Consider the following 16,976-nt stretch of genomic DNA (forward strand, 5'->3'; position numbering starts at 1 on the left):
TTTTTATAGTAGAATATGTAATCTTCATATTCTTCGATTTTTTCTTCTAATCTCCGAATTTCGCTTAAGCCTATTATATCCCATTTAATTGGTTTTAAAGCATATTCTAATTCAAATAGTGATTCTTGTGTCCGTAGTGTTCTAGTATTAAGTGTTGAGATAAATATATTATGTGATCGTTGTATGTAATGGTTTTTTTATTTTTCAAGAGTGAATCTGGGGGTTTGGGTCTAAATCCCCTCGACTAGCCGGATTGGTGATTTGTTTTTTCATTATATTATTATGTTGTTTTTTCCTTACTATGGTTTTTCTTCGTTTACCGGTGTCTACTATGTCCTAAGCCTTATATGTATCTGTCTCTAATAACGAATGCGATCTAGACCTCAGATATGCAAATGCATCGGTCCTTTTTAGTTTTCCTGGGGCAGGTTTACCACTTCCTTGTCGAGTGAAGTTTTACTATGACCTTATTGTTGCGTATATAGGCATCGTTTCCCTTTCTAGTTTGAGTTAGTTCCTTAGTTCTTTGCGTTTTTGTAGTGTTTCTTTCGATAGGTCCTCCGTTATATAGGAATTTCCAGACACTTTGTTCTTATTTTTCAGAATTTCTATTTTTTAGTGCTAATAGTGGAATAAAAAAAGGCTGATATTGATGATCTGTATTTCAGAAGTTCCCCAACATCGAGTCCAGTGCGACGCGGCGGGCTTACCCGGCAGGGCTCTGTAAGTGCCGTACCCGCCACCCCAGCGGCGCCATTCACGAGCAACCCCTTCACCGCGACCCGCCACGCCGAGTTCGTGATCCCGCAACGCAGCAACGCGCGCCGACAATCCTCCGACCGCAGCTAAATAGATCTAACCAAACTATTTGTACAGTGAAATACTTTTACCCTGACAATAATAATTATGTAGGTATGAATGCAATGAAATTCATCCGAGGGCAGCTTAAGTAAAATAAAGAATAAAAGGTGAATATTTCTTAAACAAATAATAAAGTGAAATTTCTTTTAACCGTACAACTATGTTTCACCATAGCTAAAGAAAATGTTGAACTTTGTCGCCATGATAATATCGATTTTTCCGAAATGGTAACCCCATTTCTACAGAAGTAGGATTTAATTGTATTCAAGCGAAAAGTCAAGCGTTTTTTTACCGTGTATTTTAATTCTGGGAAATACTAACGATTTAGTATTTTTATATTTACTGAATGTTTTATTTGGTCGTTAATGTATTATCTTTAAAATTTTGAAATCCCCGAACCTCTTACTTATATAAATATTTGTGCAACAACGTCCATTACTTCTTATTAACCTGCCCGTGATAATATTCTTTGTACCTACTTTAAAAAATCTAAGAAACCTTACGTATATGTTGACTTTGATATCTGTTATGTAGTCGTCATAGTGTGCATAGGGAGAATGGTAGCTTAGTAAAAAAACCTACTATCTACAGCTACAGGCCCTACAGCTCAACCAGTACCAATAGGTGATAATAATAATATTAATTCATAATGGTGTTAATTATAGGAGAGAACCTAATAACCCTGCCTGTAGTATAGTCACTGAACATATTTGACAAGTTATATTTTTCAGAGATAGGATTAACTGTTTAAGTAGGCACCTACCTATACCTAAAAATAAAAGATATAGCATAAGTAAGTTATCCTAGATATATAAATAAATCACCTACATAAATGCATTAAAGTATAGAGAGTATATGTGTATTGTGCATTTTAGAATAGTTGTGAATAATCTGAATAAAATTAAAGGATGCCTCAATGGATTAAACTTTTCAGCAGATCAACAGATTTAAATATTTATTATCGTTTTCAATACACATAGAGGTATAACCGCAATAATTGAGATGTTATTAAGTATAGGTCATGCCACGTAAAAAGAGCTTCGAGGGTCTCCCTACTCTTTGTGATTTATAAAAACTGTATGATAAGTGCTTATCGTATTGTTTACTGAATATAATAAGACCGTTAGAGGTATTTGTAATCTATTCCAATAAAAGGAGGAGGTATTTTATTCGGTTGTTTTATGTTTGTTACCTCTGCAAGAGTTCAGAGTTCATTTATAAACTGATTTAGAAAATGATTTCTTTATTTTATATTTTTTCAAATGCCTATTATTTCATTTTTGTTACCTTAGAAGCCAGATCATTGACATTTACACCGATTTGGTAAATTAATTTTATATTTGCAAGACTATAATTTCCATTTCGGTTCAGTAGTTTGGATTTAAATCCAAATAACAAACAAGGAAATAATTAGCATCCAAGGAAACGAAATTTCATCACATACCTACAATGAAGACTATTTTATCTTGTCAAAATCCTATTATTGCGTGACGCGACCTATACTTACGTCCAATATACATGTCCCGCAAAATCTGACATATGTCCGTGGTGGATTAGTACTTTAATTTCACTGGGATACAAACCTAGGATGATACAATAATATTATACTATTGATCAAATTCCGTCATTTTCATTGTAATGTAACACGAGTGAAAGATATAGATTATATGTTTATACAAAAGGTCTATTAATAGGATTAAGTTGCGCCTTTGTAATGGAAATCAATAACTACTTTGATTTTATTAGACTGCAGTTTTGCTTTTTTATGCCAGTTATTAATAATATCGTCACACTGACCGCAATAAATGAATTACGTTCTATAACTTTTCTTTCTTTTAAATACTTTAATTATTCCTATTGTATTTTTCAATTTTGAACCTGCAATCTCTGTGACTGAGTCCAGTCTTTGATACTATCATGTAGAATTACTTTCAAAATAATTATTAAGTTCTTCCACATTTTAATTTTTTAATATTTACACGTCGTTGGTATGTGAACTTGTACCGGTCTATTTATTTATAAAAATATCAGGGTTGACAAAATGAAGAGTTATCTATTTCATTAAATGATAAAACAATAGAGTATAAACTACCTAGTTTTATTTGCTGCTTTACCATTTTATTAACATAGTACTCAATTGATTAATAAATGTAGGTAGATAAAAATTAAATGTAATATAATTTCTTATCAAATAATACTAATTTAAAAAATGGAAACAGGATGCCCAAATGCTTTTAATATTCTTTTGGTGAAAATAAATCATAATCCATAAAAAGTTATTTGTAATGTAATAAAAACAGCTTTTTTGGACAATTTAAATTGGATAATTTAAATTTATAAAAAATATTAAAAAAAAAGTCTGTCGTTCATTCTAGCTAATCTCCGATACCTACTGAAATGTTAATTGACGTACCTAAATATATGAGGGAACATATATGGGATATTTTTTTTAATAGGTAGTGTAGTAGGGCTTGCGGGGTTTCAGACTTAGGAAAACAGCGGTGGTCTAACGAAGATAACTTTATTGGTTACAGTGAGAGTACACGTGACAAGAGAGAGAAAGAAGTACAGAGAGAGCGGTGTAGTCAGGCAATCGCGCGTGGCACAATGTGCACTAACAGAACCGTACTTATCAGATAGGATCGAGGGTGTTCAGCTGAGAGCCGAAGCGCCGTCAATGCAATATCTGATTCTGTGATCCGATGACAAACTAAATGTTAGACAAGGTCTTATACATTTGGAGTTGTACAGTCGATAGCGCGATCTTAAAATCTATCAACAACTGCCATCTGCATAGCCATCCAGCGATATATTTAGGAACTAAAAGTAGCCAATTGGTTCTCACAGCCTTCACGTCTTATGCATTTGGAGTTGTACAGTCGATAGCGTGATCTTAAAATCTATTATGGACTACTCTACTACGCCATCCAACGGTATATTTGGGAATGAATTGTAGCCTTTGGTTGTTACAACCTCCCCCTCTGTCCTCGAAGACGTCCCTGCGAATAGAACAGTATTAAGCTGATTATTCTGGTTTGCCTCGTCCTCTAGGAGCTCTCAATATTTGTGTCTGTTCCTTTCGAGGTCGTCCTCTTCTTCGTATCGGTTGTACTGGTTGTGGTAATTCTATAGAATTTTCAGGTTTATGAAATAACGTGAGAGCTGAAGAGTGGTGTATTCCAATTTTTTTATCTGGTTCCTCTTTCGTAGCTAGTTGGTACGAACTGGGGCCATGTTGACCTAATATTACATATGGCCCGTCTCTTCGTGGTGCAAACTTTGCTGAGAACCCTTTCGCTGCGTTGCTGATTGGGTGCGTATTAACTAGTACTAAATCACCAACCTTATATTCGGGAGCCATTCTTCTAGCTCTATCTGCATAGAGTTTTCTGGTTTCTTCTTTCATTTCTTGAACTTCCTTCGCTTTTGTCATAGTTTGAGCCAGTTGTTTAATTTTTGGCGTTATTTCTGGTATGAAATTCTCAGTTATTAATATTTGTCTGAAGTCTTCTAAATTATCATGAGGGGTTCTTAATTCTCTACCAAAAGTTAAATATGCTGGAGAACAGTTTGTCGAAGTACATATGGCTGTATTTAATGCAAAACGAATGCTCGGTAATGTTCACACCAGTTCTGTTGATCGCCTTCAACAAGTATCGCTAGCTGTGTTTTTAAATCTCGATTTTTCCTTTCAACTGGATTCGCTTGAGGATGGTAGAGTGCCGTGAATGATTGCTTAATTTTGAAACAGTATGCTACTTGCTGCATAACTGCGCTGACAAATTGAGCACCGTTGTCACTCAAAATTCTTCTAGGAACCGAGTTGCAGCGCAATTTTTCGCCGTTGCTGCTTCTAATGCAAATAGTTCCACCCAACGTGATGCTATATCTTCTACAACCAATATCAATGTATTATTTTTCTTTGACGGTGGTAATGGGCCAAATAAGTCAAACGCTAGGACTTCGAATCTCTGATTCATCGTTGTAGTTTGTAAGAGACCAGCTGGTTTCCAATTTGCTGGTTTGTAGCGTTGGCATGGGACACAGTTTTTAACATACCCTTCAATGTATTTTCTCATGCCAGACCAGAAGTACCTCTTTGATATTCTATTATATGTCTTCTCACTGCCACCATGACCTGCCAGTGGATCATCGTGATATATTGAAACAACATTCATCCATTCATGTTGAGGAACCACAAGTTGTGCATCTTCTGTATCTACAGATGGACTGTTGCGATATAGTAATCCATTGTTCATTATGTATCCCTTTTCACTCCAGTACCTGGCATTCTCGAAATTTACTTCATCTTCTAAGGACTTTATTATTCTTTGTATATTTTCATCCTTTATTTGTTCTTGTCTTATTTTCGCTGGGTCTTTCTTTGGCATATCTATCGTTACTACGCATATTCCACAATCTTTTTCGTTTTCTTTTGTACACGATGGGCGAGAAAGTGTATCTGCAACAACGTTTGTTTTTCCTGGGCTGTATTTTATGGTTAGGTTGTAAGATTGTAATTGTAATGCCCACCGAGCCAGCCGTCCTGTTGGTGATTTTAAATTCATTAACCATCTCAAAGCTTGGTGGTCAGTGACTACTGTTACTGGAAGGCTTTCGATATATCCTCGAAATTTTGATACCGCCCAGACTACAGCTAGGGCTTCTCTTTCTGTGGTATTTTAATTCCTTTCTGCAGGGGATAGCAGCCTACTGGCATATTCCACTGGCCGCTCATCTTCGCCCTCCCCCTGCAGAAAGACTGCGCCAATAGCGTAGCTGCTTGCGTCGGTCTTTATAAGGTAAGGTTTTGTTTCATCTGCCTGACGAAGTATAGGCGCTGAGGTTAGAAGTTTTTTTAATTTATCATATGCCACCTGTTGCTCAATTCCCCATACCCACTGGGCATTTTTCTTTGTAAGACGTGTTAGTGGCTCTGCTATTTTGGCAAAACCCGCTATAAATCTTCTGTACCATGAACAGGTTTGTAAAAAGGAAGTTAAGTGCTTTAAATTACTGGGAATTGGCATGTTAACTATTGCTGATGTTTTTGATGGATCCATGGTGAGACCTTCTTTGGTAATTAAATGACCCAAATATTTTACAGTTGGGCAGCAGAAACGACATTTTATGATGTTTACTGTCAAGTTATATTTTCGTAACTGATCAAACACCTTGGTTAAATCACCCAAATGTGATTCGAATGTTGGCGACATTATTATTATATCATCTAGGTACGCTAGCATTTTTACGTCTTGAAAAACCGCTCTAAAGCCATCGATTAACCTTTGAAAGGTTGCTGGCGCATTTCTTAAGCCAAATGGCATTCTCTTGAATTTGAAAATTCCGAACGGCGTTACAAACGCTGTTTTATTCTGATCTTCATCTCGAACTTTAATTTGCCAAAAACCCGCTTTCAAATCAAGCGTCGTCATGAATGGTGTTGGTTTGGCTTCATGCAGCAGATCATCCATGCGAGGCATTGGGTAATTATCTGGTATGGTTACTGCGTTTAAGCGTCGATAATCCAAACAAAGTCGTACTTCTTTATTTGGTTTTGGTATCATGATAACCGGTGCTGCCCAGGGTGACGCACATGGTTCGATAATACCATCATTTAACATTTCGCTAATTTTCTTTCGTAGGATTTCTTTACGAGGCGGTGAAAGACGATATGGTGGTACTGAAATCGGTGTATTATTTATGGTTTCGATGCAGTGTTCGACTATCGTTGTGGGCTGACCATTCGAAGTGAAAATATCTTCATAGGTGTCTAGCAATTGTTTCAGTGCTTCTTTTTGGCTATTTTCTAGTACTGTATTTGTGAAGTCTACTTCTAACATAGCAATGTCTATGTTAGTATAAGAGTTTGGAAACAAGGATGCTGATTCTGGTGACAGTTCTAGTTCGCCGTACATGCGATGCACATTTATCTGGGCATCGCGCATCATTGCGTCTGCAAATCGTGGTGAGTACCCATCAAAAGTCTTTATTTTCTTTTCGGGCGAGTCCAGACGTCGCAATCGGTAAGGGATTGAACTATCCGTTGGTGTAGCTGCTGATTCCGTTATTTGGTAAGTAAGATCTGAATTTCTTTCAGATATATTACTTACCGGACAGTAAGCTCGCTCGGTATCGACAACAGGTGAGTGTAAGTTATCCATTAGAATACTGCGATTAAAGACAGCGAAATCTTCCTTGTATAACTCATGCTCAATATATGGGTCGTCCAGAAACTGGTACGTAAATTGAGCCATATTTAATAGCATTCTGGCGTCTTGTATAAACCCAACCCCAAGTAGTGTCTTGTTCTCTCTGGAATTAGGCAACACAATGAACGTTGTAGGAATTGTCCGTCCATCTAAAGTTACCAGAGCCTTGACTGTTAGTACGTCTTGCTTTCTTCTATGGCCGTCTGCCAGTGTTATCCATACATTAGCTTTTTCAAAGTGGTAACCTTTATTTTTTAAGCGACAGTACAGTTCAAATGATGCTACACTGCTCTTTGCACAGGTGTCTATATATGCTGTGCCTGTAATGCCTTCGATCTCGATGTAAAAACCAGGGCGAGATCGCGAGTCTGTTTGAACGTTGACTGAATTAAAACCAATCTCTTCGTCCGGTACCTTTGGCTTCGGCTTCGTGCAGGTTTCGCAATTGCTGCGTACCACGCCTGGTGTGCCGCAACCGTAACAAGAAAATTTCGGTGATGTAGGTGAAGGGACTTGGGAAGACGTGGTTGCAATAGGCTTTTTTGGTGTATGTGCCGATGAATTAGAAGAGAGTAAATTTTGTTCTGCTTTTAATTTCTTGCGAAATTCTTCAGTTTTGTGGCCCATCAACTTACAAAAGTTGCACCGTTCCCTTTTGATGAAACCTTTCTTCTCCTTAAAGTTCGTATCTCTGTCTGCTCTTACGAATTCTCTATCCTTACTAACCTCTTCTACTGCCCGAGCTTTGTCCAATAATTCATCAAATGTCTTAATTGATGTTCTAGGCACCTTCTCCTTAATGGACAGTTTAAGTTGTCCGAATATCATGTCTAGCTGTTGTTCTTCTGTGTGTTCCGGTTTTGGTAACTGCGCTAACAACATACGTTTTTGAGCAATAAATTTCTCTGTATGCTCATTATGCTCCTGTTTTACCCCAATGAGCTCTTGGTAAATAATATAAGCCGGCTTCTTTGGAGCAAAAGCATGGCGGAGCCTCTTTTTGTAATCGCTCCACTGTGTGATGCCTTCCTTGACTCCTTGCCACCAAGTTGCTGCGTCCTTCTTCAAGACAAGAGGGAGACCAGTTATTGCATCTTCATCAGATATCCTTTCAACTTCTTTGTAGACTGAAACAGCAGCTAGGAAAGCCTCCACAGCATTGCTCTGTCTTTCCCCTTCGTAGAAGGTAGTGCACGCTGCGAAAGACCCTTTCTTGGTACCTCCGCCCACTGCTGCCAGTAGAGTTTTAAATTGTTCTTCTGATAAAGGCATCTTCTTTAAAGTTTTGGTCGTACGTACAGTTGAACTCCGACAGGCCCGTGTGACAACAAATTTCGGCTGCGGCGGAGAGCCTTGAGGTCTTCGTTTGTTGTCCAGAGTTGCAGATTTTTGCCGTTGGGCGCCACTTGTAGTAGGGCTTGCGGGGTTTCAGACTTAGGAAAACAGCGGTGGTCTCACGAAGGTAACTTTATTGGTTACAGTGAGAGTACACGTGACAAGAGAGAGAAAGAAGTACAGAGAGAGCTGTGTAGTCAGGCAATCGCGCGTGGCACAATGTGCACTAACAGAACCGTACTTATCAGATAGGATCGAGGGTGTTCAGCTGAGAGCCGAAACGCCGTCAATGCAATATCTGATTCTGTGATCCGATGGCAAACTAAATGTTAGACAAGGTCTTATACATTTGGAGTTGTACAGTCGATAGCGCGATTTTAAAATCTATCAACAACTGCTAACGCCATCCAGTTATATATTTAGGAACTAAAAGTAGCCAATTGGTTCTCACAGTCTTCACGTCTTATGCATTTGGAGTTGTACAGTCGATAGCGTGATCTTAAAATCTATTATGGACTACTAACGCCATCCAACGGTATATTTGGGAATGAATTGTAGCCTTTGGTTGTTACAGTAGTAATTATTGACGATCCATACAGATGGTCCACCAAATCGTAAATGGAAAACATCGCCTAACTTGCTATGTTAGCAACACTTCGCAGGGCATGTAAGGAACGCGTCATACAAAGTTCTGCCTCTTGTCTATCAATATAAGCCTTAGGTGTTAAGCCTCGTGTGATCTTCTTAAAAATACACCGGCAACCACGCCGTTCAGACCAGGGCCCCAAGTCTGCTATTTTACAAGATTTGTCATTATGACACCATTCCATTGCAATCCAATTATCATTGTGCCAAAAGTTCGTAGTCTACTAAATTCAGAATGGTCTTACAATTGGATGATAATTGCATTGTGGTAGAAAGGGAATCAGTGTTGCCATTTGCTCAAAATGTGTTTGAGAAGTAAAATTTAAAAAACTACCATTAATTAATAATGTCCAATTAAGCGAATTTTTGATAATAAATATTTTTAAATGTTATTGATTTGTGTTCTAAAGACGAACTTTGTATCACATTTAGTAAAACAATCGAAGGAATCCCAAATCCAAATATTTTGTGTGCCAAATTTTGTCAAAAATAATTATATTTAATCTGTAACTGTCGAATTGACATTAAATTTCATTGACGTTATTTCGTGCTAGTGAAAATATATAAATTATAATCAAAACAATCCATAAACAAGAATTGAATTGAATTGAATAATCAAAACAAACGAAATGCTCAACAAAGCAAACTTCGTCGCTGCTTTTGGAGAGTTAGACAGATCAGCCTGGACACTGCGGCTGTACCAATAACGGACGTTGCCCGGCGAAGCGGCATTGGGTTGCGTACCTACGCTCAAATTTTATAAATAAATTCCCACAGAAGAGCGAAAGTAAATAATGAAATCTTGTACTGTTTAAGCATGATATGAAGTATAAGTAGGTATCAAAGTGGTGTGTTTTTTCAACAGTATCTCTGGTAATTTAATTTAAAAAAACAAATATGGGGAGTAATCAAAAAATCAATAAAATTCTTAAATTCTTTATTCATGTACGCATATCACAGGTGCTTTTGAACTTGTACTTATCATGGTGGTGCGAACTACATTTTTTAACTTAAAACTAAAGCTAGGAGGTTTTCATTCCATTCTATTTTCTTTTAATTTTTTTATCTTTTATTAACTTGTGGACCCATTTAAGGTATTGCACAAATTGTGACCAGCATCCCTGTAACACAGTAAAAAATTGTTGTAGAATAATTAAAAACAATAGATTAATAGGACAAAACACTATGTTTAACCCTTGGAACATATATACTTATAATATATGCCTTTGTCCACAGTCTTTTGACAAGAGCCTGCTGCAGTGCCCAACCTTCAAGCAGACCCTGGTTTACTCGTTGAAGTCTCTGTGAAACAAGTCCTTATGTGATAGAGCTGTCCAACTCGGCTCTAATCGTGAACAAAGTGATTTGCTGTTATTATTGACGATCATAATTACAGTAGTAATTATTGACGATCCATACAGATGGTCCACCAAATCGTAAATGGAAAACATCGCCTAACTTGCTATGTTAGCAACACTTCGCAGGGCATGTAAGGAACGCGTCATACAAAGTTCTGCCTCTTGTCTATCAATATAAGCCTTAGGTGTTAAGCCTCGTGTGATCTTCTTAAAAATACACCGGCAACCACGCCGTTCAGACCAGGGCCCCAAGTCTGCTATTTTACAAGATTTGTCATTATGACACCATTCCATTGCAATCCAATTATCATTGTGCCAAAAGTTCGTAGTCTACTAAATTCAGAATGGTCTTACAATTGGATGATAATTGCATTGTGGTAGAAAGGGAATCAGTGTTGCCATTTGCTCAAAATGTGTTTGAGAAGTAAAATTTAAAAAACTACCATTAATTAATAATGTCCAATTAAGCGAATTTTTGATAATAAATATTTTTAAATGTTATTGATTTGTGTTCTAAAGACGAACTTTGTATCACATTTAGTAAAACAATCGAAGGAATCCCAAATCCAAATATTTTGTGTGCCAAATTTTGTCAAAAATAATTATATTTAATCTGTAACTGTCGAATTGACATTAAATTTCATTGACGTTATTTCGTGCTAGTGAAAATATATAAATTATAATCAAAACAATCCATAAACAAGAATTGAATTGAATTGAATAATCAAAACAAACGAAATGCTCAACAAAGCAAACTTCGTCGCTGCTTTTGGAGAGTTAGACAGATCAGCCTGGACACTGCGGCTGTACCAATAACGGACGTTGCCCGGCGAAGCGGCATTGGGTTGCGTACCTACGCTCAAATTTTATAAATAAATTCCCACAGAAGAGCGAAAGTAAGTAATGAAATCTTGTACTGTTTAAGCATGATATGAAGTATAAGTAGGTATCAAATTGGTGTGTTTTTTCAACAGTATCTCTGGTAATTTAATTTAAAAAAACAAATATGGGGAGTAATCAAAAAATCAATAAAATTCTTAAATTCTTTATTCATGTACGCATATCACAGGTGCTTTTGAACTTGTACTTATCATGGTGGTGCGAACTACATTTTTTAACTTAAAACTAAAGCTAGGAGGTTTTCATTCCATTCTATTTTCTTTTAATTTTTTTATCTTTTATTAACTTGTGGACCCATTTAAGGTATTGCACAAATTGTGACCAGCATCCCTGTAACACAGTAAAAAATTGTTGTAGAATAATTAAAAACAATAGATTAATAGGACAAAACACTATGTTTAACCCTTGGAACATATATACTTATAATATATGCCTTTGTCCACAGTCTTTTGACAAGAGCCTGCTGCAGTGCCCAACCTTCAAGCAGACCCTGGTTTACTCGTTGAAGTCTCTGTGAAACAAGTCCTTATGTGATAGAGCTGTCCAACTCGGCTCTAATCGTGAACAAAGTGATTTGCTGTTATCTGTTGAAGAATTCTGTCCTCTATCTATAAGGAATTTCATCAGATAAAATAAATAATTCTTGGAATGAATATAAAAAGGGTAACAATAAAGGTTTGGATTTCAAAATGAAATTTGCTATTTAAAGAAAAAATTATATCCTCCTGCTTTTATTGGAAGCCAGCTGAAGAGTCTTCATTTTGTACATGTATTCATTTGTAAACTAAATTACTGTAAATAAAAATCATTGTTCAGTGTCTTATCTTCATTAACTTGTATTATTTGTCTCCTCATAGATTTATAAAAATAATTTTAATAACACACAAAAGTTAAATGCCTCTTGCAGAAAAATTGCTTTAATTGTGTTGTGGCTTTTATATTGTGCCAAACACAACATGCATCTGCAGAAAAAGATATTTGGAAATAAAACACTTGACCATCAAACTATGTACATGATTTACTACAGTTTTCAATCTAGGAGACCCTAACATGCTATCTAAAGCATTTTATTTACTTTACCTGAAACATTATTCCAATATACTTTTACAGCGCTCTACTGTATTGCATACAGTCACAAGTTTCATGCATAGAGTAGTGTGGTGTATCTCCCCTCTATAGTATTTAAGTTGTGGTCATCATAGTTTTCCACAGAGGAAAAACTCACCTGAAAATCCAACCAATATTAACCTTGACAGTTAAAAATCTATATTGGAATTAATTAAAAAAACCTAAAATAAGTAATACCTAAAAAAAACCTCATGCCCCATTATCATTTAATGGAGTTAAGTGTTGACTGAGTGGGTGACTCTGCCACACATTGGAGTTAAGAGCAGAGCCTGGGTTGCAGGCACAATATATTTAAATCTGAGTCACAGATTGTTAAATAAACTAAAGATTATTGGCTAGATATATCACATAATATTAAAATATGAGTTCAATATTAAAGTTACTATTATAACAGTTAGGGAATGGAATACCTTAGTGTTATAATATTGCCTTTCATGAACATTTGGCCTTATTATTGCCACATGTGTCCCATCTATGATATCTGAAGTAATTTTTTTCATAGAAGCTGAAAAAGCATTCTTCTTGGTAAAGTACTCAGCATATAACTGGTAAAATATAATTTCTTAACTTAGCCTTAATGGCATCCTTATCACTCTGGACATTTAACACTTTGTATTAAATTTGGTGTTAAGCACCTCCGTTATTTGTCCCACAGCTCTTGAGGCAGTGATCTGAGAAACATTGTGGGGGGCTCTCTGCCCAATCGTTATTTTTTAGAGCCAGATGCATAAAATGCTAGTGCTACCAGTAACTGCAACAGAAATACCATCATTACAGCCATGCCATCATAACATATTCTGAGATATAGGTACTATACTTAATTAAAAAGCAACGAAAATTAAAGTTGTTTTCTTACCGTGGTTTGGGAATGCCTAAGTGGAGCGAGCTCCCACACTTGACTCATTACAGTCTGCTTCCCAAGGAACTCCTTTTTTTATAAATTCCGCATCGGGAATATCCTAAAGTAGTCTACATTGTTTCTTAGCAAGCTGCGGGCTCGACGGCGCCTGCTACGCTCAATCAAATGGTATTGAAGAACATCAATAGTCTTAGCCAACTTAAAAATATTCCACCTTAATCTGAATATTATGATCTCACACTTCACAATTTAATTGTAATCAACAATAATATTGCTAAAAGGCAATGACTGCAGAATTGCGTCTCAATGGTCTTACAATGATCAATAGAACTGTCAAAATATTAGCAGACTACCAATTCGTGTGATCATTGAATTGTCATTGTGCAGCAGACTAGCAAATGTTCATTGACGTGGTCTTCCATCGGAAAATCATAATGACACCATAATGACACCATTGTGTTAGCAGACTACCAAATATGCCAAAATTGACAATTATGAAGTCACTGATCGATCACTGACACACAATTGTAATAGCAGACTTGGGGCCCTGAAGACAGCAATGCTGCTTGGCAGCAGAAATAAGCGCGGTGCGTCGTGCCAGTACATTTTAACATCTTATATCATCTACATGCAGTGCTATAGGTACCCTCTTCTTGCACAACATGCAGTCACGTTTGGTAATAAAAATAATTGCAAAAAATGTGAGTTTAACAAGTAAAAGGAAAAAAGAGTACCTAAAACTTTTCCATTCTTTACTGAATTCGAGGTACAAGCTCGATGAAAGATGATAACTTTTAGTAACGAATGCTGCTGTAAGGTGGATGAATGGTTTGATCAAGACTGGCGGCAAATGAAAAAAGATTTTCGAATTTAATAAAAAAAAAACGTATTAACCTTCTGATACTAAGCTTAATCGTTTTTTTAGTCCTAGTCGGGTTAATACATATTATTGGGCATTTGTATCAAGTAATTTATAGTACCAGTCCGGAATCTGGCTATCGATCCTGGGCTTGATCTCTTTCCGGTCGTGTCGGACCAGCCGTGCAGTCGGACTATGAAAGTGAGGAAATATAGAGTGCACGTCTGTGATCGCGCACACCAGACTCATTAGTACGAAGAGAAATGACAATTCCTTCTCTTGCCACTGGTGGAACGAGTTGGTGGCACGACGTTCTCCCGCGTAGTTGGAATATCTGCAGATTGACGACCTTGGCCGAAATCAGTCAGGGAAACTGTTGTGGTTATTCCTCAAGTTTTCACTTTTGGGGCCCGCACTTTTCTTCACTGATTGTATTAAACCAAACAATTTACAAGTACGTATTATACTTTATTATTTTCTCGTATATGTATATACTAGAAGGTATGCACATAATGAATGCTGATACTACAGTAAAAATACACATATAATCTTCAAGACAAACTTTGATAAGCGAAAGCTGAAAGACTCTTTACGTCCCGGTTTTTTTTCGTTTTGTCGTGTTCTTTGCTAATTTTGTAAGTATTAATTAGTATGTCATATAACCCACTATATTTACATCGTTTTTAGTAATGCCGTGATTTAAAATCTTTATTTAAAAAAGATTTTTGGGAATAGAAAATCGAACTGCTGCTTCTGGACTACATCAAAAAGATCAAAATAAAATTGCTAAGCTTGCAGTTCAATTTGAGAAGTGAGTCAACCTGTTAGAGGATGGTATGCCAGATATATTAAACCCGCACCCCTTTACAATGTGTAAAGTAAGGTATATTGGTAATAAAAATGTTAAATGTGAATTTAAGTTGATAGGAATTTGGCTAAGAGAAAGAAGTATTTGCGTATATTGTCATTCAATTATCTACCACTTAAGATAAATAATTATTAGACTTGAAGGAATTAATATTTCTCATATTAATTAAAAATTAACCCTAGGTATATTGGTGATATGATTCGGTAGATTGGTGATGCTAGGTAGGAAATTTGGTGATGATAATTAAAGTCCAATTTTTTTTAAATTCAATCTAGAACAACTGATAATACACTTATTAATGTCGCATCTGTAATACAGCTGATCTTCAAGATCAATATCCTGAAAAGACACACATATCTCGTGGTACGGCGTGAGGAACAATGGATCCATTTGGCGATTTTACATCCACTTAGTTCAACTCCTCGCATAACCCACACTCCCAATCATCTTCTTTCTCTTGAGCCTTAGATTCCTTAGTTTTTCGCGCAGGTTTCCCTGATGTAGAAGGCTGAGGCTAAGAGCTTTCTATTACCTCTTCTTTTTTATCCAAAATTACAGTTGTCAAACATTTGACACTTGAACTTTCTTGCTCTTTCAGGGCGTTTAGATGATTTTGGTGTTTGGAGAATTGCATCTACTTCGGTATTTTGAGGTACTTCAATTGTTGACTGAGCTAATTCTGTTAGAATGGCATTCTCATTAGAAAGACAAATTCTAAGAAAAGCATACTGTCCATCACCTCGAATGCTGTTGGTACTGACTGCATTAGCCGTAATATGGTCATTCCTATTCTTGATGTTGTTTCCCCTGTCTTAACCCATATTCTAAATCATTCTATCATGACTAGCAAATTTCCCGAAGCCTGGAAAAGGCTCAAATTATCCCTCTACCTAAAAAGGCCAACCCTGCATTTTTCTCCGATTTTCGTCCTATTTCAATTTTGCCGCTTCTTTCAAATGTCCTTGAGAAACTAGAATACCAGCAACTTAGTTTTTTCCTTAATAAAAACTGTATTCTTAGTCCTTTGCAATCTGGCTTTCGCCCTGGTCATAGTACGATTACAGCACTAGTATAAGTTACCAATGATATTCGATGGGCGATGGATTACAAGGAACTCACAGTACTGACTCTACTTGACCTTAGTAATGCTTTTAATATAGTAGATTATGACATCCTGTTAAGTCTCCTGCGCTCGATTAACATATCTTCATCGGTGTTAGAATGGTTTCGGAGTTACCTCAATGGTCGTCAACAGCACATTCGGATTGAAGAGACCTCATCGTCCAGGTGTGATGTTATGGCTGGGGTACCTCAGGGTGGCATGTTGTCTGTCTGTCTTTGCTATTTTCATTTTCATTAACTCAATTACTCATCGTATCTCTTCTCTCTATCACATGTATGCAGATGATATTCAAATATATCGTCACTCAACCCTTGGAAATCTTGGTCTTGGTCTTGGTTTCTGCAATTAATAGTATAATATCAAACATTTCTGAGTGGAACAGGCAGTATGGACTTAAAGTTAACCCTGTAAAATCTCAGGCTATCATTATTGGCAGCCCGGGATTGGGTATTAAGAGTTAATTGGCAGAATCTCCCTCTTGTTGTATACAACGGTGTCACTATTCCCTACTGTGACACTTTTAAAGATCTAGGCTTACATCTAGATAAACAACTATCATGGTCTGTGCGACTATTAGGTAATTGCGTCGCCTGCGTTCAGTTCTTCCAATTCCGACCAAAGTTATGTTGGCACATTCTCTTATTCTCTCTTGATTATGCGGACGCAAGCTATCTTAACCTGAACGAGAACCATCTGAACAAACTTGAGCGACTTCGAAATCTCGCTATTCGGTTCATATTTGGCTTACGCAAAAATGATCATGTATCTGAATTTCGACGAAAGCTTAAGTGGCTCCCTATTCGTCGTCGCCGGGATTTGCACGTTCTG

At 36.7% G+C, this 16,976-nt stretch overlaps 2 protein-coding genes across 12 annotated transcripts in view; one reads left to right on the plus strand and one right to left on the minus strand.

Annotated features, from left to right (window-relative positions):
• LOC120623596 (MAP kinase-activating death domain protein) overlaps window positions 1-2,670 on the plus strand; it is a 52,567-nt gene extending 49,897 nt beyond the window's left edge. For all 11 annotated transcript variants that reach the window (XM_039889642.1, XM_039889643.1, XM_039889648.1 and 8 more), the window contains one exon: window positions 669-2,670. In XM_039889642.1, coding sequence (XP_039745576.1) covers window positions 669-849 — 181 coding nt within the window. In that variant the 3' untranslated portion in view covers window positions 850-2,670. The remainder of the gene's footprint in view (window positions 1-668) is intronic.
• Window positions 2,671-3,886: 1,216 nt separating this feature from the next.
• On the minus strand, window positions 3,887-15,415 carry LOC120623938. The gene is made up of 5 exons (XM_039890230.1): window positions 15,342-15,415; window positions 14,279-14,491; window positions 5,576-8,490; window positions 4,921-5,407; window positions 3,887-4,472 (listed from the first exon to the last, which is right to left on the minus strand). Exons 1-5 carry the CDS (start codon window positions 15,413-15,415, stop codon window positions 3,887-3,889), a joined length of 4,275 nt encoding a protein of 1,424 aa, XP_039746164.1.
• Between the last annotated feature and the right edge of the window lie 1,561 nt (window positions 15,416-16,976).

The sequence above is a fragment of the Pararge aegeria genome, chromosome 5, assembly GCF_905163445.1.
Source record: "Pararge aegeria chromosome 5, ilParAegt1.1, whole genome shotgun sequence".
NCBI classification, from domain to species: domain Eukaryota; kingdom Metazoa; phylum Arthropoda; class Insecta; order Lepidoptera; family Nymphalidae; genus Pararge; species Pararge aegeria.

What these genes read in the sequence shown, in the direction of transcription:
- LOC120623938 (XM_039890230.1), bottom strand. Translation starts at nt 15,415, where the DNA reads ATGGATCCATTGTTCCTCACGCCGTACCACGAGATATGTGTGTCTTTT. An exon ending in ATTGATCTTGAAGATCAGCT is followed by an intron (nt 14,492 to 15,341) that starts GTATTACAGATG and finishes GTCAATCTGCAG; the next exon opens with ATATTCCAACTACGCGGGAG. An exon ending in GCGGCCAGTGGAATATGCCA is followed by an intron (nt 5,408 to 5,575) that starts GTAGGCTGCTAT and finishes AATCACCAACAG; the next exon opens with GACGGCTGGCTCGGTGGGCA.